Below are 25241 nucleotides of genomic sequence, written 5' to 3' on the forward strand. Positions count from 1 at the left end.
AGGAATGGAGATAGAAAACCTGATACCAGGTCATCGTTTACAGTGAGAAATGTAACTATCCATCAGACAGAACTGTTCACAACCTGGTGGGGCCATTCTGTGTCTGCAGCTAAAGAGGAAGAAGCCATGGGTGCTTCAGAACCAGGATATCAGAAAAGGGGTTTCATTTATTCATTCATTGGGTGGTAACAACCACCTGGTAGTCAGCCAACTTGACACAGATACTCAGTAAGACTATGAGAATGGGTGCATGAGTGCATAAAGGAGTTAGCATGCACCAATCAGATGATGGAATATTTCGGAGGCAGGAAGGATGTCTCATGTTGGTCTGACCAAGCATATGCTTCCAGGAAATACCTTGATGTCATTATCTCTGACATCTCTGGCTATTTGTTTCTTCAGTTAAGAGCTGATCACCTTCTGTTTTTAGAAACACTTTCTCTTCACATGTGTGAGTAAATCCAGGCACTTTCTTTGGAGATAGTCCATCCTGTGAGACTCACTTTGCTTATCTTTGCACTAATCTTATTTGTACACCCCAACAAACACATTATAGAGTCAGTTTTGCCCATGATTCTACTTTGTCCATAATTGAAAAAGAGAAACCAAAAAAAAGTTTCCTCTAGACACTTGCAGAGAGAATCAAGGTTTACTATGAAAATAATAAAAAGGCAGAATAAAGGTTTATTGTAGACATATTTACAGATCCTCAACCCCTGCACAACAGTGGAAGGTGCTCTAGTGCTTTCTTTCCATTTGTTTTTAATCTGTTTCTCATGCATTTTTTCCATGGGGTATAATTTTAATAAAGATTTTCAAAAACACAAATATGGTTCATATTTTCCCCACTCAAAATCCCCCTCCAGGTTTTTGGAGCAGTTCATATTAGTTCACTTTGCTTTCCTGGGCAAGTCATTCTTGAAACAGAATGTTCTCAAGGCTTCCATGAAAGTCTATGGGCTCTGTAAAGAAGATTTTGTAATGTGACATTCTGTCTTCCAAATGGAGATGAACACTTGAAATTATTTCTAAGTACAATCAAAAGAACTTTATTTTTTAAATCAAGAGCTTAGCCTTTAGTAAACAACTTTTGTTTTTATTCTTTCAAACATCATGGGGGTTTGGGTTCATTTGTTATATCCTTTTGGAGATTGATTTAAAAGTAGTACCTAGTGAAATGTAGTATTGTCTAGTTTCCAATATTAAGTAGGGAAACTTTGAAAGAATGTAATTTATACACAGGCAAAAGTGACCCTCTCCCAATGAGGCTAAGGATTCCAGCCACTCTGAGCCACAATGTGTGGACTCACATGCATCTTATACCCATCTGTGGTTTTCCCAGAGAGATGAACAATTGCAATCAACAGCTTATCTAGAAACTTTCTTCAGTTTGTCTTCTTCAGATTAATTTCCAAAGATACTGGCTAATTAACCAAATGACCCGTTTCATAGATGTCTGAGCCCTGTGCTCTTAATAAACTTGCTCTTTGGCAGTGAGAACATTTAAAGATAGGTTGTAAATGAAAAGATGAAGGTAAAAATCAATCTTGTTAAATCACTAGCTTGTTATGGATGTCATGAACAGAAATGGATCCTTTGAAAAATAAAACCTAAATTGAAGAAGAGTAATTTGAAGACAAATGATGCCCTATTGTTAAGAAGGTGCCCAGTTCTAGGTTGTCTCAAACAAATGCTTAAAAAAAAACTTTTATTTTATTAAATTTTATTTTATTTTGATGTTTATGGGGTATAGAGTATTTCAATATATGTACTCATTATAAAAAGATTACATCAAATGCTATCTGTCACCTCAAATGCTTATCAAACCTTTGTGGTGAGAACATTTAAAATCCTGTCTTTTAGTTATTTTGAAAATAACCAAGTATCTATTAATGCATGAAAGGGTTTTTTAGATGTGCTATATGTACCCAATGGATACTGTTCAGCCTTAAAAAAAATTAACAGGAAATCTTGTCATTTGCAACAACATGGGTGAACTTAGAGGATGTTATGTGCCTAGAGGATGTTATGTTAAGTGAAGTAAGCCAGACACAGACAAATACCATATGCTTTTACTTATATGTATTTTATAAAAAACTGGAACAAATGCTTTTTAAATCTTTAAGAGAATTTTAGGTGTATGCCTCATTTAAAGTAGAAAATTATAGGTTCTTTTAGAGCTGGTAGAAACTTTAAAAGTCTCACAGTACAGTTTCCTTGTTTGGTAGTTGAAATAGTTGGAATTGAAAGCAGAAATTGATTTAAGTGTTCTTTATTTTTATAAGTGAAAATGAGTCCTGTATGCAAAAGTATGTGTGTGTATATATATATATATATATATATATATATATATATAGAGAGAGAGAGAGAGAGAGAGAGAGAGAGAGAGAGAGAATGCATATATACTTGTGTGTGTATGTGTGTGTGTGTGTATATATATATATATATATATATATATATATATATATATAGTGTATGTACGTGTGTATATATATATTTTTTTTTCTTTCACATGTATTACTAAGTTCAGCCTTTTAGCCCTTCAAATTATGGAGTATTCACAGTGCTGGCTTCACCTTGCCTTCAGTGCCTTGACCCTTACAAAGTAAGGGTTCCATTCCTTTACAGACTGTTTCATCAAAAACTAAACAACCATTTCTGTGCTCCTACCACATGCAGGCTCAGCACAAGGTCAGGTGTGTACTAGGGCCTTAGAATTATACAGTGCATTATAAAATGTCAGCACACTATCACTAGTTTGTGATTTTGTTGTAGCAGCAGATTCAGGGACTTCTTTAGACTGTTTTCTTCCCCATTTGGCAAATAAAAAAGTGAGATGCAATGCATACCTGAGCCACTTTTTCTGACTCTATTCCCTTTTCACCATGGACACAGTATTGGAAAGCTTGTCAAGGCAGGAAACAGTTTAGGAAGTTTCTGTCCCTTGCAGGTTACTTCTGTTTTTTCTCTTCTCACTCTTCTCACTAAGAACTTTGCTGCTGGAAGTTTCCTGATGCTCTGCCCTGCACTGCCATTGAACATTTGAGATCGCCTGCACTGAGCTATGTCTAGGGAGCCAATTTATTTCTATTTTATTCATTTATTAGATTTATTCTTTCTTCTCCTAAATAAAAGAGTATCCCACTTGTATACAAAAAAAATGCTTAATTAAAGAAGATAGAGACTAAAGAAAGCCTTTATTTCTCTGGCAGTAGCCCCCTGGAAGCATGTGAATATAGGTTTTTTCCCTCCATTTTACTTCTTTTTGACAGAAGGCAGCCAGGTCCTTTGGGTCACCAAACCCCTCCATTCTGAAAACTGCCTTTCCTTTTTTTTCTCCTTGATTGCCTTCTCTGTATTCCCCTCTTTACACCATGCACAAGTACCCAGGCTCAGCTTCTGAGAGTTCTCTTTGGAGACCAACACTGATGAATGCTCTGTGCCTTAGCCAAAAGGAGGCTCTTGTACTGTGGACATCTGTCACATTCCTGTCTTCCTAGTGTCTGTGCCCACTTCCAGCTCCCCCTGCACATTGCCATACAGCCTGTCTCAGGGATCAGGGACCAAAGGTCCCTGCAGAAGTAGTGAGCCTCTATTGTAAAAACAATTGTCAACATGTACTACCCCCACCTCTTTTATTCTTTCCTGTGTGTGTGTTTATCACTGGAGGCCTAATCTTTACCCCCATTATTCAAATCTGATTTGTACACAACCTGCTTTCTATGTCAAGAATAATAGAAGCCTTTGCATTCCCAGTCACAGTGGTCCCAATGCACGCAAAAATATTTCTATAACTGCTGGGGGTAGGGGTTCTAGAATAGGACTAAGTATAATCCAAAAAGAACAAAATCCACATAGTAACTCATTTAGGTAGATGCAGTTTCCAGAAATGCTTTAGAATATTTCAATTCCAAATGCAACTCATATTAGGAGTTAGCCCCATTATTGTTTTTAATCACAAGCATTCTCTGCTTATGAAAGTAGCATGGTCACAATTGGATCTTTGAATTTTGGCCCTAAAATTCCTTCTATCTATAAACATGTTCTATATCAGTAACTGGAATGATACTACCCCAAAAGATAATAGAGAAGAATGGTTATTTAAGTCATCAACTCTATAGTTGGGTTGCCCAGACTCAGATACCTGTTCTGCAAGCAGCTTGTCAATCAGTATTACCTACATTCTTATTGTTCACTGAATCCTAAAGATTCCAAAATACACAGAGCTTGATAGCAGAGAGAGTGTTCAGACTGTAGCCCAAGTGTATACTCATATGGTTTCATAAAAGTCAATACATTATGCCTGCTAACATATCAAAGGGAAAACTTAGGTTTTTACCAGCATCCTGTGTTCCCCTCCAAAGTATAGATTACATCATTGTAAACTTCTAAACAAAAGGTATATATGGGTTAGAAAGACAATAAACTCTATCATAAGTTGGGAGAAGCACATTTTCCTGTAGTTTTTGATGACTGGAAGAAATTGACCAGTTCCAATAGCAGCAAAGGACATTGCTTCATGCTTGGGTATCCTAAACGATAGGTGGACTACATGTAAGGGAAGAGAGCATAGTTTCAGACACCATACAGTTTATTCTGGTTTTATCTAGCTTTATTAAAAGCAATTTCTGGGATAGGAATTACACAGGAATATTTTAGAGAGGAGTCAGAGAGCACTGGAGGACACCATAAGGCTGAGATGTGTTTTTTTTGGGAAAGAGAATAAAACAATGGAAGATGAACAGATGGAGAAATTAAAGTGAAGCAGAAGGAAACGTGTGTCCCCTGGGCCTGCTCCTGCAGCCTGTGTGTGTTGAGTGGGTGAATAACCAGGCGCTGTCTTCTGCTTGGCTAGAGGTTGACCAGATGTCTGGAAGTAGCCAGTCTTGATTTGTGTAAAGAGGCAGGAAATAGATGTAGTGCTGAGCTGCAGGTGTTCCTCCAAGCCACTTCTAAGGTCCACTTCACATGGGAGATGTATCTGCAGTTTATAGAAGGGCTATAGAGTCTGTAGTAATTGGTATTTGATGATTTCTAAGGAATTACTATTCCTTTCTTAAAGTGATACAGTGGTATCATATAATTGTGTTCTTAAAAACATACACTGATTTGACTGATTGATTGATTGATTGATTCCTGCAAGAGTGAAATGTAGATATACCCTAGTGAGTAATTATGCCCATGGCTTCAAGTACTTGCACCCTGACCCAAACTCAGCATCTTGCTACTTATACAGAAAAAAGCAAAATGGACATTTAAACTTTTCAGTAATCATTAATGTTTCCAAAACAAGTGTCCTAGTGACAAAATCAGACCATTCATATTCTACTTCTATTTTACAAACAGAAAATGTTTTTTCTAAGTTTTCTTGATATTTGTATCACTTTAAAGAACTCTTAGGAGTTTGCTCTCTATCATTTTTATTGATAAGATTTTTTTAATAAGACCATGATTGTGGTTTAAATCATCATGTGTCATGTGTGGTATGAGAGCAATCAAAGTCATTTAAAAAATAACTTTGATTTTTTAAAAATCTTTTTTTAAAAATCTTATTTTTTTAAAAATCTTATTTTTTAAAAATCTTCATCTGGGATTTTATTAACATATGTATCTGTCTAAATTATTAGAAGTATTTTTGTGTATGTATCAGAAATCATTTTTTTTCAGGCTTTAAAGATGACCTAGTAAATTTTTATTTTCATTTATTTTCTTTTTTAAAGATCTTGGAGTTCTTTGTAGAGGAAAGTAAGAAAGAATTCATAATGCTTGAGTCATTTTGTTTTCAGTTTACTTAAAAAGTTCTTCTTTATCTGTTTTTGCTGCAACTTGAGACATAGTTAATGATAATGTGGAAATGCATGAACTTTATTCTAGTAAATACAGTTCAGTAAAACCAAAATAAAAATCTTCAAAGGTTTGTTTTTAAAAGTATAAAGAAAAAGGAAATTAAAATAATGATAAATCCAGGTGGAATAAGCCTGTATTGAAACTAAGATACTAGATAATAATAATTTGAAGAATAGAAAGTTAAATATTTGAATTAAAATCAAGGCTATTGATTAAATTTTTCCTTAAGAAAAAATAATATACACCATGTAATTGCTTATCCTTTTTATCTTTCAACATAATTATTCTTAGTTGAATAAGTGAATAAAGCGAAAGTCAGATTATTAACTAAAAAAGAGAATAATTGAAGGATTCTAAATGAAATTACAAACAGGGAATCCCAGGCTAGTTTAGTGTTTATGTGCAGCCTGTCTGCTAATGTTTGGATTATACCAATTTTCTCCTAATTAAATTTGACATAACCTTTTGGTGTCCAAAAGGGTTTCATTGTTTTAGTAATACACCTAGAAACAAACAACCTACAAAACTAATTATGCAGAGAAAGCCAAGAACATTTGCACAGTAAATGTTGGCATCCCCTTTATTTCAGTCTAAAAGGAGGATTTTGTGGGAGAGTGTAGATGAAATGTGAACATCACCATGTGGTCTAGAGGAAAAGTGGCTCCTGGGGACAGCAGGAAGGCTATGCTTAATTTTAGTATGAAAAGAAGTATAAAAACTATGAAGGAGTGGAGTCAATCTAGAAGATACACAGCAAACAGCAAGTACCTGCCAATCAGAGTGAGCCAGGTAAAGGACACTGATTTGTGCAGCAGGAAAACCTATTCCAGCCTAAAAAGGGATTTATCATCATATGGGAGCCCCTGAAATTTATTAACAGAAAACACTACTTAATGTCATCATTTAGGGCATCACTTTGACACTCCTTCTAAAAAGGTGTCTTTTATTGTAGCTCCAGTGCCAATTTTCTCTTCTTTTACTGTCACCAATTAAAATTCCAGTGGACTGGGGAACTTTCCTAACCCTGTAATTCTGCCATAGTGCTTCGCCTGAGAGCTATCCTTAGAAAATGCTGTTTTAACAGACTGCCAGTTCTATTTTTGAATTTAGGCTAAATAAAATATTCACAAGTTTTAACCATTACAGAACAATTCTTAGTGTGTTTACTTGTCATTCATTAGTTGATTCTGATTGTTCTTTTAAATGGTAATTTTCTTGAAATATTCTTACCAGTTGAGAAAAATGAACAGATCACATTCCATGTACCTGGCCATCTCAATTGTATTTTTCTTTCTCTGCAGCTGAAACCAAAAATTATTCATAAAAATTCTACAATTCTAACATAAGTAGCCTCAGGGGAGAGCAAATGCATCTATCAAATAAGTGATGTTAAGGATTATTAATGCAGAAGCCAACTGTTTTCAGTGTCACCATTAGAGCTTCAGTCTGTAAAACGCAGTGGCAGATCTTACCTTTTACATTTCACTTCTGCAAAAATGAAAAGATACTAAATGTGAAATTATGGACGTAAGTGTTATGGCAGTATCATATTGAAAAATCACATGAAGTTTTGTAATAAAAACTTACTCAGTAACCACTGAAGGGATGTCCAATTCTCTGACTGTTGAATAACTGACTTTATAATGCTTATTATAGATTATCACCAGCAGCAACAGTAGTAATAATGGATCAAAAATTTAGGGCCGCTTTTATATATGTAGCAAGAGCTTTCAAATTAATGCATAAATCTGAGGCTTGTCACACATTCACGTTGCACCTCCAGTGTCTCCAGTTCTGATGGAGTGAACTGGAGAATGAAGAACCATGATAGTGAAGCCCAGTATCTGTCTTTTCTACAGCTGGGCCATCCTGGGGCCAATCCTCTTCCCTCTGTCCTTCTGCCACTGACTGTGAGCCTGCCACTCCCTCTGCTCCCAGCTTCCCTGTAGTCCTATCAGAGAGTTTCAGGACTGACATGCACAAAGGGCACCCCTGTTCTAGAGCTGTTCAGCTGCTTCACCATCTGGTCCTCGGTCCTCCTCATTCTGTCCTAAGACCCTTGGCTTATTTATTTGCATAAAGCACTAGGGACAATAGGTGCCCTCCTGGATTTCAGAACTGTCCTGCAAGAGCAGCTCTGGTCTTCCCTATTCATATTCAGATGGAAACCCTGCTAGTTTCCAGGCCAGCATGGCCTGGGCCTCAAAGGGCACTGGGACTCTGTCTCTGCTGTAAGGAGCTGTAGATCCCACAGTGCTAACTGAGCAAGGGCAGCTTGGGCCCTCGCTGGACCCCAGGACTATTCCTTCCTGTCCTATGCTGACCTTCCTGTCCCTAAGCTCATGTGCTGTTCATCTGGAAACGCCACCTTAAGCTACACTGCTGCTGTCTTTGAAGACAAACTTAGTCCTTTCTGGACTTCTGGTCTCCTCCATCAGCCATTTCATGTCTGGACATCCTTGGTTTAATATGTCATTAAATGTTTTTAAAGGTTCTCTCTCTTTAATCAGTATGATGCACAATCTTTTTGTTTACTGTTCTTTACTTTTCAAATTCATTATTCATGAATCCCAACGTGATCCAAATACCAAGTCTTCCTGGGGTTAATATTTCTAGCCCTGCTGGGTACCATGGCACACACCTATAATCCCAGCAGCTCGGGAGGCTGAGCAGGAGGACCACAAGTTAAAAGCCAGCCTCAGAAATTCATCAAGGCACTAAGCAACTCAGTGAAGAACTAAGTAATGCAGCGAGACCCTGTCTCTAAATAAAATAGAAAAAAGGGCTGGGGATGTGACTCAGTGATTAAGCACCCCTGGGTTCGATCCCTGGTATAATATATATATATATATATATATATATATATATATATATATATATATACACACACACACACATATATATGTATGTATATATATACACACACATATATACACACACACACATATATATGCATACACACAAACAAATATACACAAACATCACATATATATATAGAACATATATATATATATATAGAATAGATATATATTCTAGCCCTTCCCCTTGTTTTATGACCTATAGATTTTTATACCTGAGCAGTGCCCCAGTCACATTTGAAATAAGCAAAGATTTTATCAAATGCAAGAGAGAATTGTGCATGGAGGCTCCCACTCGGGAAGAAGAGTTTTGGCAAAATCCACATAGAAGTTAAGCACTGGGGAATTAGTACTTTGAAACTAGTTATATCCCCTTTGGGAAATCTTCACATTGTTCAGGGCTATGCATATCTAAGTTGGTAGTTTCAGTGTTTTAGGACAGTAGCCTTACTATTGATATGAGATGGTAACCTTAGCTCTAGCTTAGAAAATGACAAGCTTAGGTGGGCACAGTAGCACACACCTATGATCCCAATAACTTGGAGGCTGAAGCAGGAAGATCACAAGTTCAAGGCCAGCCTCAGTAACTTAGCATGACACTAAGGAACTTAATAAGACCCTGCCTGAAAATAAAATAAAAATAAAAAAGGGCTGGATATGTGGGTCAATGGTTAAGCACCCTGGGTTCAATCACTGGTACCAGAAAAACAGAAAATGACAAGCTTCTGGAAAGTGGGAAATGTATTTATCCTATTCACCTTTGCCTCCCTTACATACCACTCTGTATTCCTGGCACAGAATGCTTACTATCTAACGACAGACTGAGTGTGAACTGGTGAATGTAGAGATTACAATTCAGGCCACCTGAGGTCATGAAGGCAGAGTGAATGAGGGAAGCAAAGGGTGCCAGGTTCCAAGAACAAGGAGGAAACATGCGGTAAAAACCCAATAGCTATACAAGTGATACTAAATGTCATGAAAACAGAGGGAGTCTTAACTCAGGCCTTAGAATAGTGGCCCCACTCAAAAATCTCAATCAAAAAAAATCAGGTTGTATGCTGTCCTTCTTGGAATATATTAAGCAGAAAAATGGCATGTCATCGTTGCATTTTTCAGACATGAGCTCTGACTGAGGGGCAGGGAATGGATGGGAGGGAAGTGTGGATTCCAGGAGTGTGTAGCTACTTTTGGTATTTCAGGTGGGCTGTGAAGCCACCGGAGCTAGAGTGTGGAACAGGATTGGAGGGGAGAAAGGCCAGAAGGGCCATGTTCTGGAAATACTTTCCCTACCTCAGCAGAGAGGTTGGGGTAGGTGGAGAGGCTTGGGAGCTGGCTGTGCTCATGAAGTTGGATTTTATTCTGTAGCAGCAGGAGGCCATTGGGGATGTTAAAGGAGGGAAGTGACCTGATGTAAAACCACTTTTAAAGAGGTTGTTTCTGTGTGGTTGACATGGTTTATCTTCTGTCTTATTCTTGTGGGGATTGTGGTGACTGCAGGGTACACTCCTGTCTTGTTGAGCCCTTCTAAATTGTTTTTGACATTCAGAAGAAGGCCCTGGTATAAAATGGAGGCAAACTACTGGATTTAAAACAGCTTCACAGCTCACTAGCTGTGTGACCTTGGGCAACTTACTTGACTTTTCTATGTCTTAGCCTCTTTTCATAAAATAGAGACAATTGGACACAGGATGGTGATTTTTTAAAGCTAATGAGATAATACAAAGTACTTCAAACAGGACCTGGGAAGTAGAACTTAACTCAAAAGATGTTAGATTTTATTGTGTTTATGATGGAAAAGCAATTGGTATTTGTGCTTTGCTTTAAAAAATGTTTTTTTTTAAATATGCCACTGTGAGCTTTTAAAGAACCTTGACTTCTCAGCAGCTTTTGTTAACAACAACAACAAAAAATACTGTATAGAAATTCGAATGTGAAAAGAAGGGGTACAAGTCATCTATCAAGGTTTGAAATTCTAATTTTTAATTTCTTTCTCTTCCCATGAACTAGAGAACTCCTCTTGTACAATAGAACCCATCCTTGAATGTCTTTTACTTCTGCTTTGATTGGGTTTCAACCTTGTTCTTGTATTCTGATTCTTTCTGCCCTTTTCTTTTGTTCTTCTGGTGCTTGGTGGAGGTGAATGTCCCCTGTACACATTTCCTCCTCGGCAGAGGACTGCCTGTGCCAACTACTATGGAGGAGATGGAATGTAGTATTGGCCTGATAATATTGAAATTTCTAGACCTGACCTTTCAAATTCTTGAGTCCCTTGGGTAGACAACTGCCAAGAATAACCTTGCCTATTGTGGAAACCTCTGTAAATGTACCTCCATAGCAATTAGAATAGTTCCCACCCAGCTGCAAACCATGGAAATTAAATGCAAGGCTATCAATTGCACATTTTCATACCTTGAGAGAGAAAGTTTTTCAGAGTCCTTCACCTACTGTTTTGGATTCCTTGTCTTGGGAATTTAGTTGGTTGTTTACTCTAGGGGCAATCCCCAGGTAACCTTGAGAGATGAAAGTCATGGGAAGCTGAATGCTGACTTCCCATGGTGTTCCTCCCTGCATTTTAGTCCATGATGGCCCGGCACCTGGGTACATACCTGCAGACCCAGAATGTTGGCACAGGATGCTTGCCATCCCTCAGACCCCACTAGGAACTGTTAAAGTGACATGGAAGAACTCTGGAGGTAGTCAGTTAGGCTTCTTCCTAGCCTCCAGTACACTTTTTGATTTTGTCAAGAGACAAGTCTGTGAATAATAATTTATTCAGATCTCAGGAAATCATTTTAAATATGTTAAAAAGAAAAATGAGATTGGTGAGTTTTGTATCATAAACCTTAAACTGGGGTGCCTTCTTTCCTCCATTCCCTCCCCCCAAAAAATTAAATTTTAAAACAAATAAGGTTTGAATGAAAATTTAAGAAAATATCTTAAATCATCAGCCAAGAATCTCTAATGCTCACCTGTGAGCAATTTTATTTTTGAACTGCCATGTGACAAGAGAGAAGATCACACATCAAATGCTGATGGATTTGGTGTCACAGAAATAAAGGAGGGCAGACAAGGAAGAGAAGGCAGAACTGAACAAGGAGAGGTGGTACCCTGTACTTGTATTTTTTTTTTCCTTTCAGGGATCAACTTAGAATAGTCTTTGTGTTCAGTTTTGTTTTTAAATTTCACACCAAATTCTTTTATTTCTTCTGGATCCGTAAACCTAAATTTAGCCTTGGAAAAAACCTAACCTAATTCATTTTTCTATCCTCATTTTCTTTTCTAGTCCAGGTCAATGGGTAAGAAAATCATGAAGACTAAAGTACATGTTATCAGTCATCTGAGCCATTAATGTTTATAAGCACCCTTTATTTCAAACATAATGCAAAGTTACTCACATAAACCCCAAGCAGCCTTAACTGATCCTCAGCCCAGTGGTGAGGTGGCCTGGCCATGTTCTAGATGACATTTTACAGTGTATTTCCTTCTCAATCAGAGAGAAATGGGATTGGTTTTGATTCACAGAATAAGTAAGACAGGTTTGGACTAGTCAATAGATTCAAAACAAACAAATCCTTTGTGTTTCACAATGACAGCTCTATAGCAGACCAGGTGACAATGTTGTTGGAAGGCAGAGCAGATGCCCTTGATGCTGTAGAGCAGGAGAGATTTGAAAACACACCCAGGACAATTAAATCAGAGGCTCATAGAACAGTAGCATCTTTTTAAAGCTTCACTAATTTACTTCTGTGGTCACAGGTAAGAACCAGTGCTTCCAATAGAGAACAGTGACTGGGCAGCTAGGATTGAACTCTGGCCACCCAAGTAATCAACTGAGCTAAGTTTCCAAGCAAAGCCTTGGGCAGGGAGACTTAGAAGACAGATCTGCTTAGTGATTGCCTGCAGCTGTTCAATGTCGTTGCACCCCGGAAATGCTCTGAGGAGAGAGTGATAGTCACACTCATTCAGAAGAAACCATTGCAAAAGTTGTGCTCTTTTCCATGAACTGAAAAGGAATAAAGGGGCTGCATTTTCAAGCATCTTCAGATAATCTTAATGTTATTCAATACTTAGCATGTGATGAATATAACATTAAATAAAGATGATTTGTACACATGCATACAGACTCATTCACTCATTCACCTATTTGTGGAGCTTCTGCTTTGTGCCAGGTGTTCCAGAAGGACACTAAGGAAGTAGAAGGAAGCCAAGGGTGCCCTATTTCCCTCCAGGGAACTTGAACTCAGTAATCACAGGGTGTTGCCTAAAAAGAAAGGATAAGCAAAGCAGCACTTTGGAAGCACAGAACAGGGCGCTTAGCATAGAATGACTTTGGTACAAAAGGATGTCTCCTGTTGGAAAAAGAGAAGAAAGATTTCTTCTTTTTCCTGCAGGTACATACTGTCCATGATAAAAGACCATCTGACTCATCCACTACAGCCACAGCCATCAGAGCTGTTTCTGATAAAGGTGGCACAGGCCTGTGTACCTAATGAAGGCCACCCCCTTGCTTCAGGGGTCACATTGGGAAGATTGTGTCTGCACAAAGATGGACTCAATGCCTTTTTATCCTCGTGAATAAGTAACAAGCTATTAAGTATACAGTGAACGTAGCTCTGTGCAAGCTAAAACTGTGATGATTGATGGAATCTGATGTTTACTTGTCCCCTCTGTAACCTTAGATTAAAGTCACTGAAATCTTCAGCCTAGACTTCAGGAGAATGGCACGCACATACCAAGGGAATGGGCTGAGATGGATGATGTGGCTTCACAGGAGGTGGCGTGCATGGTCCCATACCCAAAGGGATTAGATACAGAGACATCAGGAAACTGAGCAAGCCATTGAGGGAGGATAGGAGTGTACTCAGAAGTAGCAGAAGGGAATACTCAGAGGGCATGTTCTGGAGGATGGAGAAGAAAGCCTGGGCAGGGCGGGGTAGGGAAGAGAAATTGAACAAGAACCAATTGGTAATTATTCCAAAGAATGCAAGGGTGATTGAAAGGACCTTGGGGTGTGCCATTATTGTTCAGTGTCCAGACCTCAGCACAGGAATGATCATTTATAAATACCTTAAATGCACCTTGCTGTCCTTTTGTTGCTTTGCCATTTATAAAATTCTTACGTGTGTGTTAATTCTATAGTTGTTTCACATAGCCTTGAGAAGATACTGAGGCTCATAGTGGCTCAGTGACTTTTCCCAAATCACATGGCCAGGTAAAAGGCAGAAGCAATCTCAAATTCAAATATTTGAGTTCCAGATCCAGTAATCTGTAATGTCAAGATCTTGCAGTACAAGGGGGTCCTGGCTCTGAATGTGTCTGATTATTTATAAAATTCTTCATATATCATATGACTCTCCAAGCCTTTGAAGTTGCATTTCCTCACATTTCTGCTTGTCATTTCAAGATTTATACTGTTACATACCCTCAAGTATGCATGGGCATCAAATAGAATTTGGGAATTTTTTAAAAAATATGGATTAAAGAAATTTTTAACTCCAACATTCTGCACCAGATGATATCAGTAGTCCAGAAATTTTGTAATACACAAACTCCCCCCTCAACACCACCTCTATTTTTCCTCAAGCCATAGGGAATAGTTTTTAAATGCTCCGCCAAGATCTAAGAAATTTGAAGCCTGGCCATGTTCTGCCAGGAATCTTTGTGTTCAGTGAGAAGTACAACTGCTTAAAACTCTTAACTTCTCTCTCACTTTAGAAAGTCAGGCAGAAAACAATGGATTAATTTGACAGATGACACCAAATAAGAAAAATATTAGAAACAAGAAAAGGCCATTTTCCTATAGAAGCTCATTTCTTTCTCTATACCACTTCCCTGGGATATCTGCCAATTGTTCACAGAAAGAGTAATGTTATCAATTTTTTAAAATTTCTCTCTGGAGTATTATGGAGATAAATAGCTGAATGATGGAGAAATAACTTACTTTCACAGTAGTAGTTTAGGAGGGGTGAAAAGAGCTCAAATGCAGATAACATTTGATGACATGAGCAATTTCAACCATGAATGAAGAAGTTGATATTTCTATGGGTGCAGTTTGAGAAAGATCACCTTTTTGCAGCAACACTAGAGAGTTCTGTCCACGTATGAAAATGAGAGATCTGTTTGGGTATTAATAGATTTATTTGCAAGTCCAGAAATTCTACAGTTGAAAACCTAACTAAGAAAAATAAAATTCTCTTCCATTTTGCTTCAGGGCCAATGCAGGAGACCATCTATGACTTCTGGAGGATGGTGTGGCATGAAAACACAGCGAGCATAATCATGGTGACCAACCTTGTTGAAGTGGGAAGGGTAAGCTGGTGTCCACTACACATGGCCCTTTTGTTCCTTGCTTAGTTGGTAATAGAAAGTAAGGCATGAGCCAAGCTCTTGAAGTATTATGTATACTCTGAAAAATATTAAGTGCTCCACCTCCTCCTATTGCTTGCTGCACTTGCTTATAAATTATCAGTAAACATAGCCCGAATTGCTTTCATTTGTTGCGATAGCAACAGACAGGAAAAGCACTCAAGATTTAAAAGCCATTGTTATCTGGCTATATTGAGCACACAAAAATACCTCTAAGCATGAATGCTGGTTGTTGGGTGTCAGAACTCCATGGGTGTTGCATTAGACATGACTGCATTCCCTAACTCAGGAAAATTGACTCTAAAAACAGCATAGAGTCCAGATTTACTCTTCAGATTAGAACTCCAGCATCTTCTCTTCATAGATTTGCCTTTTCTGAGACTCAGTTTCCTATCCTGTAAAATGGAGATTGCAATTCACCCCAAAGGTCTTTTATTAGTTTCTCTGTAGAAACACTTTTTGGGTGCTATTTTTTGTTTAGCCAGGAAACTCATAAGTGGCTGTAATTTCAGCAGTGCTATGCCACAAGATTATTGCAAAGTGAAATTTTAAAATGAGAAAATACATAGGATGTCATTGCCTGATTTATAATAATTGTAATTCTGTAGTTAGGCTCAAGAGAAGAACCAAGTCACTTCTTAGAGAAGATGGTATAACATGATTTGCACTTTACAAATGCAGCCTACAAATTAGCCTAGAATTGAATTTTTTTTCAAGGCTGGGGATGGAACCCAGGGCCTCTCACATGCTAGGCAAAGCAGTTTACCACTAAGTTGAAATATTGGGTTAAAAAACAGAGAGGTATTGTCTTTTAAGATTCTCAGAAGAAATCAGGAGGCAGAAACCAGGAAGAAGAGAAGCATTGCAATTCTCTTATAACAAGATAATCAGTAAGTAGGAAATCCTTATTTCTAGCAACAGTGACAGACTAAATAGCCTGAAATCTACTAGAAACATCTAGAAGTTCTAGATAAAAATATAAACATGTATTTTCATACATTTGTCTAATTGTGTATGTGTGTGTGTGTGTATGTGTAGATATATGAAAAATGTGTGGCTTAACATTCAAGAGAATAAAGAAAACTACCAGGTCCCAGAAGTACAGTGAAGACTAGTGATCAGAGGGAGAATGGACATTGCAGCTTCCCTTGGGAGGCTGGTAGGGATGCTTTGTGTTCACCCTGGTGAGAGGTGGGTAGCCACAGTGTGCCTGATTTTGGATCTTGAGTTTTAAAGCCCACCAACGGTAGAAAATATCATCTTGGACCTGTGTAATGCTAATTTAACACTAAAACCCACAAAAGGAGGAAACTCAGATAAAGGGCAGACTAGGCCAATAGGAAGGTAGGATGGGGAAGGAAGAGAACACCAGCCATCTCAGAAAATGACAGGGAAGTGAATCCTGAGTTTTCATTTAGGATCCTGACGAAAATTACTTTACTTTGAACCAACCTAACTCTTGGTTCAAAGTAAAACAACTAATACAAATCAGAAAATACTTAGGGTTGTACACCATAAAGTATCATGTACAGTTCGCCCTCATGTACAGTTATACACTCATGGATTCAACCCACTGTGGATTGAAATTATTTGGGGGGCTGGGGTCATAGCTCAGTGGTAGAGTGCCTACCTCGCATGTGTGAGGCCCTGGGTTCGATCCTCAGCACCACATAAAAATAAATAAATAAAGATATTGTGTCCATCTACAACTAAACAAAAAATTTTTTAAAGAAAATATTTAGAAAAAATTGCATCTATACTCAACATGTACATATTTTTTCTTGTCTTTATTCCCTAAATAGTATAACGTCTATTCATACAACATTTACATTGTATGAGTTATTATAAGTCATCTAGAGATGAATTGAAGTATATGGAAGGAAGGTTGGGCCTTAATTATATGCAAATACTGTGATTTTTTTATATAAGGGACTTAATTTTTATATCTACAGGGGGTCTTGAAACAGATTATCCCACAGATACTGAGACATGTGTGTATTAATCTTGTAGGATGCAATTTAAAACAGTACCTAAAAATCCTTAAATGCTACTATTAGAAAAGAAGAAATGTCAAACATTTAATTCAAGAAGATAGAAGAACAGAGTAAAACAAAAAAGAGAAAAAAGAAGATAATTAATATAAAAGCATAAACTTATGAAATAAAAAGCAAAGAAGCAATAATAATAAGTATCAATAAAATACAAACCTCTGCTAATAGATCAGAAATAAAAGGAAGATGCCCATATATAGAGAATTCAAGAAGTAGACTAGTGCTTTGTATCAGAATAATATCAATAACAAATTTAATAAATTAAGTACTTTTCTTAAAAAATATGATTTTCCGGGGCTGGGATTGTGGCTCAGTGGTGGAGCACTCTCCTCGCACGTGCGAGGACCTGGGTTCAATCCTCAGCAGCACATAAAAATAAATAAATAAAATAAGGGTACTGTGTCCAACTTCAACTAAAAAAAATAATATTAGTTTAAAAAATGATTTTCCAAGTTGTAACTAAACACTAATTACTTAAAAATTGAAGTACAATTTAAAACTGACTTAGAGAAATGTACCATACCCAAATATATTTATAGGTCCTACATATTCAATAAATAGATCATTCAAATTTTATAAATGATATGAATATGTGAAATTTCATAAATTTTATAAATGTATAAAATATATGTACATGTTATAAATGTTATAAAAATTATTCTAAGGGAATTGAAGATGAAAAATTGCTCCACTGCTTTATTTTATGAGACTAGGACAAACTTGAAATCAATACCAGACAAGGACTACAGGATAAGGGAAAATTATAGGTGTCACAAATTGATAGGAAGAGCTAAATGGACCAATATGTCAAAACAGAGAACCTAGATGTCAACTGCAGGCTTAAGTAGAAAGATATATAATTAGTAGGGAAAGCTAAACTTTTCAATCAAGTGAGCTGAGACTTTTGGTTACCCATGTGAACCAAAAATAAGTCCCTCCTTCATAAAATGCCACTGAATGTATAGCAAATAAAGACCAAAATATAGGAAATAAAGCTTTAAAACTTTTAAGGAAAAATGCAGAAGAAATAGTTTAAGGCATTTGGTTTCTTCTTTCTTTCTTTTTTAAGTACATTTCATAGAAATCAAAAGAACAGTACATTAAGAAAAGGATTGGAAATTTGACTCTATTAACAGGTAATATTTTCTGTACAATTAAGGCTATATTAAGTACTATGACAAGAGGGGAGATACCATTATGTAAATCATAAAAACATACAAAGCAACATTTAAAGTTCCAGAAGTATAAAACTGTTCCTTTTCTTTCGATTTTGTTTCTACTAGGAGCCTGGTTGGGAGCTGGCTCACAGCCTGGTGCAGCAGGTGCTTGCTGTGTTACCAGCCTAGAAGAGGTCTCTCCTACCACTTCTAGGAAGTGGGGTATGATGGTACCTGAGAATCTGCCAGCTCAGGTTGCCATAACAAAGTACCATAGGCTGGAAGGCTTAACCCACAGGAGTTTATTTTCTTGCAGTTATGGAAGCTGGAAATCCGGATATATTTTGGCAGGAATGGGTGTCTGGGGAAGGCTACCTCCCTGGCTCTCAGTAGCTGCCTTCTTTCTGTGATTTTACATGTGGCCTGAGGGAAAGAGGAGCTCTCTGGGGTCTTTTCTTATAATGACATTGGTTCTATTAGATCAGGGTACTACCTTTATGACCTTATTTAATTTAAATTACTACCATATAGGCCTTTTTTCCAGATATAGCCCCACTGGGGGTTAAGGCTTCAACATTTGAATTTGGAGGGTGCACACATCTTCAGTCCATAAAACCTTCTCCATGAGGTTCTTGTAAAGATTAAATTAGCTTCTATGTGTCAAGCAGTTGAAGAACGTCCTACATATTATCAGGACTTAGTAAATGTAGACATTAGCTTAACCTTTACATTTCCATCAACAAACCTAATACTTGCAGTGATGTATATAATTACTCCTCACCCCAGCACAAAATCTAACTTTTTTTGCTATGACAGTAACAAATTACAATTGGAGGCAAAACATGTCAATGCCATCAAAATGCTAGCTCCTTTGAGGGAAGAGACAGCCTTACTCAAAGATTTCTCCTTACTCACAGTGATCCTGGCTCTCAGTGAATGTCCACAAAGTGAATCCATGATAACATTTTCAACATAAATGTCACAGAGCAATTATCATGGGCTAGGTTAATTAATATAGCCATGCAAAATATTTTCCTCATCTTCACATACTACGTTTCTTCTGCCAAAATGTGCACTCAATTCTGAATCCTTCATTCATTTCATAAATATTTGTTGACTGTTCATATCTGATGGGGAGAAGGAGGTAGCTGGAGATGACTTTCCCAGTGTTTCTTGTACTTCACAGTAACTGAATTCCCCAAAAGTAATTTTAGGTCTGGTAAGCTTATGAAAACAGAAAAAGAAAAAATCTTCCAGATTCTTACCAGGTTGGTGAGGATGTAGGTAAGCTCTGAAGAGGCGTCACCTCAAAGCCTTCAGCTCCTTGGATGGATTTGTCTTCAATTAGTAATGACATTAATGGTGTCTCTCCTTGAAATGTCTGGCATGATTTGGGGGTTTTGACAAGAGGTCATACTACTTTCAGGAAAAGAGACTCACCTTATTCCATGCTGTTTCCCATTGTTAATCCTGCACATTTGTTTAGGAACATTGTCTCTATTTTCCATGCATAAAAACAACAACAAATCATCCAAGAAATCAAAATGACATGGTTTTTAAGGGCAACAGCTACCTACTTAACATGTGTTCTGCACATGGTGCGTCCTTCATGAATTAAGCATGAGCCAGGCAGATGTGTGTTTGTTTACACAGACTTGCTGCTGATTCATTAAGTCAGAGCTGGGGACCTGCTTCTTCCCATTCTTGCCCTGAAGCACTCTGCATTAGGTGGCTTTAATTGCTGGTGTTCAAGCCACTGGGAGGCCTTCCCTGTCACAGCACCTGGTACAAGAGACAAAGATGCTACACTCCCCTTCAGCGGGGTCCCTGGTACATCTGCCAGGATTTATCATTATCTAAAACATCCTTGTCACCACCATGTATCCCCTTTCAGCCTCTGTGTTTTGGGAAAGGACCCTTGTCAGTTTTCCTGGCACCTGCCAACAGCTGCACACCTGGCATGTGAATGGCACTGGAATGTGCTGTGATTGTTTCCCTCTTTAATGAACCCACCTGAGGGGCATTAAGCTTTTTCTCCAGTAGCCTAGTTCCCAGGCATTCCCAGTTATTCTGCTTGTGTGGAGATCCAAAAACTCTGCCATCACAATGAACTAATCCATCTGCCAGACGTCTCATAACCAAATCTGCAGGACTCCCAAAGGAGATTTTGGCACCAGTAATTTAAGCTAATGATTTCTAAACATATTTAGTCAGTTTTATGAAGACCTCATTAGAATGTGACTGTTTATTAAAAATCCAAATGAGGTCTCACAGTCATTTAGGAAAATTATTGTTGAGTCACCATGAATAGTTCTGACAAAAGATGATAAAATGTTTTATAGTTAAGGGAATTAGGGACCAGAAATGTTAACCTCTGTCACAGTTGAGGAGGGAGTGGATGCTTCAAAGAATATTATCTGCCCAAGGAAGCTAACCTAAAATTGCTTTAACAATATTTCTCACTAAAAGAAAAAAGCTAGACATAAACACTAGACATAAAAGTCATCTTTCTAAATCACACACAGGGAAGGTATACTAAGATTCCAGGTGCCCCTATTACATGCAACAAAGAACATCTGCTTTTCTGCAATAGCCTCCAAATCTAGAACCAATGAGAGACGCAAGAGAGAGCAAGGTTGCCCTTTTATAAAATGTGGAAATATTACTTAACAATGATAATTACTTAAGTCATGCCTACCAGTACAAAAATGCATTAATACTTTTTAACTACAAAATATCTCTACTTGTTTCAAGACATCAAACTTATCTATGAAAGAGAAGGGCCTAATTGTTTCTGTAGACATTGTTGAAATTCTCCTTTCTTGAACTCCCACTAGTCCCTTTTATACATGTTTTTAAATGAGCTGGATATTTAAGATTGATACTTTGTAACTTGAGTAACTATAGTAAGATTTGATTCATTAATGTTCATGCAGCCCTCTACTTTGTGTCTAACCACTGTACCCATTTCCACTACCATAAGAATAAAGCTGGTTGCAGCCTTTCCTCCCTCCTGTGCTTCACACTTGAATTTTTCCCTGCTCAGTGGCCATCTCTAGATGTGTGTTTCATGAATGGCACAAATAAAGCACCTCAGAAATGGAACTTGTCATTCCTTCCCAGACTCCTACTCCCCACTACCTCTTATTATCATCTATGATGGAAAATGAATTTTATTTTGTACTCAACACAATACACTGCCAAGCCTTGTAAATACCATCTGAATGTGCATCTACCTCCTGCTTTCATGGCTCCTCCTTGGTAGCTCAATTTTACTCAGTCTTTTACATCAGCAGCAACATACTTTTGGGTTAGTATGTCAATTCTATATCTCATCACTACATTAATTTTTATAAACATTGGCTTTTGACTTGCCATGTATATGCTCAGAATCCCTCAGTTATTCTTGTTGAATTAAGAATACAGTCCAAATCTCAGTATCTAGTTAGTCTTTGCCCTTCACATTATGGTGTCAGTCCTACACACCCAGAGCTTATTCCCTAACATTCTCTTACAAATAATGAAGATGTCATGAAAACTAAGTGCTGTGGTTTAGATGTAGAATGTTCACCAAAGGTACATGTATTAAAGGCTTAAACCCCAGAGTAGCACTGATGGGAGGTAATAGAAATTTTAAGATGTGGGGCCTACTGGGTTGTCTTCCAGCCATTGGGGGTGTGCCCTTGAATGGAATATTAGGACCCCAAATCTCTCTTCTGCTTTCCTAACGTGAAGAGAATGGGCTTCCTCTGTCACATTCCCATCATGATGTGCTACCTCTCACAGGCTACAAAGCAACGGGGCCAACCGACCATGGACTAACACCTCCAAAACTATTGTCCAGAAGAAAATATTCATGTCTTAAGGTGATTATGTCCAGTGTTTTGTTACAGAAACAGAAAACTGACTGACACACCAAGTATTTGACATTTTCTAAAAAACATGCCCCACACTGTGTTTCTCTTGCCTTCAGTGCAGTCTGCTTGTGTACAGTAGAGCTAACCAAGAGAACCTATCACAATAATGGGAGTGTTCTGTGTTGGCACTGTCCTATCTAGAGCCCTCAGCCATAGGGGGATTTTGGGCATTTGAAATGTGGCTATTGTGACTGCAAAATTGAATTCTTAGGTTCATATAGTATTTTTTAATTTAGATTTCCATAACCACATGTGACTAGTGGCTTTTGTCTTGGTCTGTGCAAAGTCCTGACCTTCTTTCCTCTGCCTATTTAAATGTAATCCTTCTTATAATACTAATTTAAAATACTGCTCTTTTCTAAGGAAGAAACCTTTCTTGATTCTTCCCATCCCCCAGAAAAGAATAGCACGTTTAAGGAAAAGGTACCATGATTCATTGTGGCCATGAGTAAGGAACAAATGTGGGCTTTCCAGAAAGCTCAGGAGAGAGATGTGAGCTGAAGACAGAAATAAACTGTAAACCTGGAGATTCCCTTTCTATTTTCTGCTCTCTGCTAGGCTTTGCACAAAATGGGGCTGGGTATCAAGATGAAAAAAATGAGGCACAATCCAAGAAACAGACCAAGAAAGATTATAGAGCCCAGTGAGAGCCAGAGCCACCTTGAGAATGTTACAGTAAGATTAGGTACCATTGAGACAACAAAGGACTCAAGACAAGGAGAGCAGTAAGAATGTCATCTGGGGCCAATCAGGGCAGAGGGAAAGAATGGGGTCTCAATTCTAAGCAGAAGAATGAGTGGGTTACAGGTACCAGGCACATAGAGGGAAAGAGAAGATGGTACATGATAAAAAATGTTCATCCAGGCGTCCCACAAATGCTTTCACAAGCTTTATTTCTCTTAGCTCAACTACCCTAAGTCCATATTAAAGATTTCTGTTTATAAAATAGAGATATTGAGGCTTATTAATCAAATCATCTGGCCCAGGGCATAGAGCTAGAACTTAGATCTGTCTGGCTTCAGAGTCCAGGCTCTCTTCACGAGTCCACAGTGCCTCTCTATTAGGTTTCTGGCACTTATTGGATTTCCTTTGTGTGACAGAACAGGAACCCAATGGCAGTGGAAGAGTGGTGAAATATGTGGTAAAGACACAATCATAGCTTCATGTTAGAGAGGTAAATCAAAGAGAAATAGAGCAATACCTAGAAAGGGAAGCTGGGTCAAGACAGTGATTATAGTGCTCATGGTGTGTGTGTGTGTGTGTGTGTGTGTGTGTTTGTTTAGTGATCTAGTAGTATGTTGGTCATTTTTTTTTTTTCATTACGATAAGGAAATACTTGAGGAAGGCTACTTTGTAAAGAAAAGAAGTGAATGTAGCTCACAGTTTTCGAAGCTGGAAGTTGAAACAGCATTATGCAGGCTTTTCTAAGGGTCCCTATTAGAGGCATCACATCATGGGAACACCTGAGTATCTCTGTGTCCACCTTTTTCCTTCTCTTTATAAAGCCACTTGGAATTCAATCATGGGGCCTCTATCCTAATCATCTAATCTATTCTAATCGCTTTCCAAACCACTAAACTCTATAATGGGATTAAGTTTCCACCTTCTTAATACCATTAATATAAAATATTGGAGATTGAATTCTTGTGTCATTTCAGGGGAGAGTTTGTCCACATGAACCATATTCATACCATAGCAGGTAGATATAAACATAACTGGGGGGCTGAAAAGATGAAGAAACTGCAATCAGAAATTAAAATAATAAAGGGAGAAGTGGCAGAAGAAAATCACAGACAAGAGGGCTGGGGATGTGGCTCAAGTGGTAGCGTGCTCGCCTGGCATGTGTGTGGCCTGGGTTCGATCCTCAGCACCACATACAAACAAAGATGTTGTGTCCGCCAAATACTAAAAAATAAATATTAAAATTCTCTCTCTCACTCTCTCTTTAAAAAAAAATCACAGACAAGATAGGAGATTCCATTGGTGAACAAGCACATATATTTCCCAGTCAGGGTGAATACTCAAAAAACGCTGTGGCTGCAAGCAAAAATGAAGCCTGTGCTAGTGCACAGGAACAGGGAGCCAGACAAAGTGATTGAATGCTGTGAAAAAAGTTTTGCAGAGTACTGTGGTGGTTCATAAAAGAGGTGTGTCATCTAGACCTGGAGTTGAGGCTGGAGGGGTTTTCCAGTTCATGTTCCCAGCAAACATAGTGCCTGGGACAGCAGGTAGCTAAATATCAGGATATCCGTGAGGTGGAAGACCTCTGAAAACATGTTAAGGGAAAGAATTAGGAGTGAGGGAAAGATTGGAAATCTTGGAAAGTATACAGTTGATGCAGACTGTCTGCAAGGAGGCAGGAGGGAGCGAGCCAGAGCACAGATCAGTTCATCCTTACAGGGGATGGCATCTCCTCCTCTGAGCCCAGAGAGGCAGGTGCAGACGCACTTCAGTAAATGGAATGAAAACATAAATGACAAATGTGGGATGGCACACGCTCCTGAGAACATCAGTTTTCCAGGTGAAAAAAGGAGCAAGGCCATGACTGAGACCCTGGAGGAACTGGGGAAAGACCTGTTTTAGGGAGGGTCAGGGACTCAGGGCAAGGAGCTAGCCTTCTCTTCTCTTGGGGAGAGGATGAAGAAGGGAAAGATCTAAACAAGACTGATGTTGCTGACAGCAGGATCTGGCGGACTGGAAACCTGTGACAGGTGACGACCAAAGTCCTCATGGAGCTGGGGAGGGACAGGCTGTGACTCTTTGAATCAGGTGTTGTGAGAGTGTCCAGGTGAATGTGAACCAGCCAGTTCTTACCTCTGAACTTTAATTTCACTTCCTTGAAGGCAAACTGACCAAAGGAACTCTAAAGTTTCGTGTTATATGAAGAATAGTTCTTTTTTCTTTTTTCATTCTGGTTAAGAGATCCATTTGACTAACAGATACATCTGCCTCCAAATGTGCATTAATCCACATGGCTTCCAGAACCCCACAGTGCTCACTGTGTTCATCTGAGAACCAGCAATAGAAGACAAATAGGGAGTCTGG

At 38.2% G+C, this 25241-nt stretch overlaps 1 protein-coding gene across 7 annotated transcripts in view; it reads left to right on the forward strand.

Moving 5' to 3' along the window:
* Ptprm (protein tyrosine phosphatase receptor type M) overlaps positions 1-25241 on the forward strand; it is an 821378-nt gene that overhangs the window by 741697 nt on the left and 54440 nt on the right. For all 7 annotated transcript variants that reach the window (XM_058586457.1, XM_058586454.1, XM_058586456.1 and 4 more), the window contains one exon: positions 14917-15014. In XM_058586457.1, the coding sequence (XP_058442440.1) occupies positions 14917-15014 (98 nt within the window). The remainder of the gene's footprint in view (positions 1-14916; positions 15015-25241) is intronic.

Source organism: Marmota monax, unplaced genomic scaffold (genome assembly GCF_021218885.2).
Source record: "Marmota monax isolate L192 unplaced genomic scaffold, Marmota_monax_Labrador192_F-V1.1 WCK01_AAM20220418_F8-fsc00103, whole genome shotgun sequence".
In the NCBI taxonomy this organism is placed as follows: Eukaryota; Metazoa; Chordata; class Mammalia; order Rodentia; family Sciuridae; genus Marmota; species Marmota monax.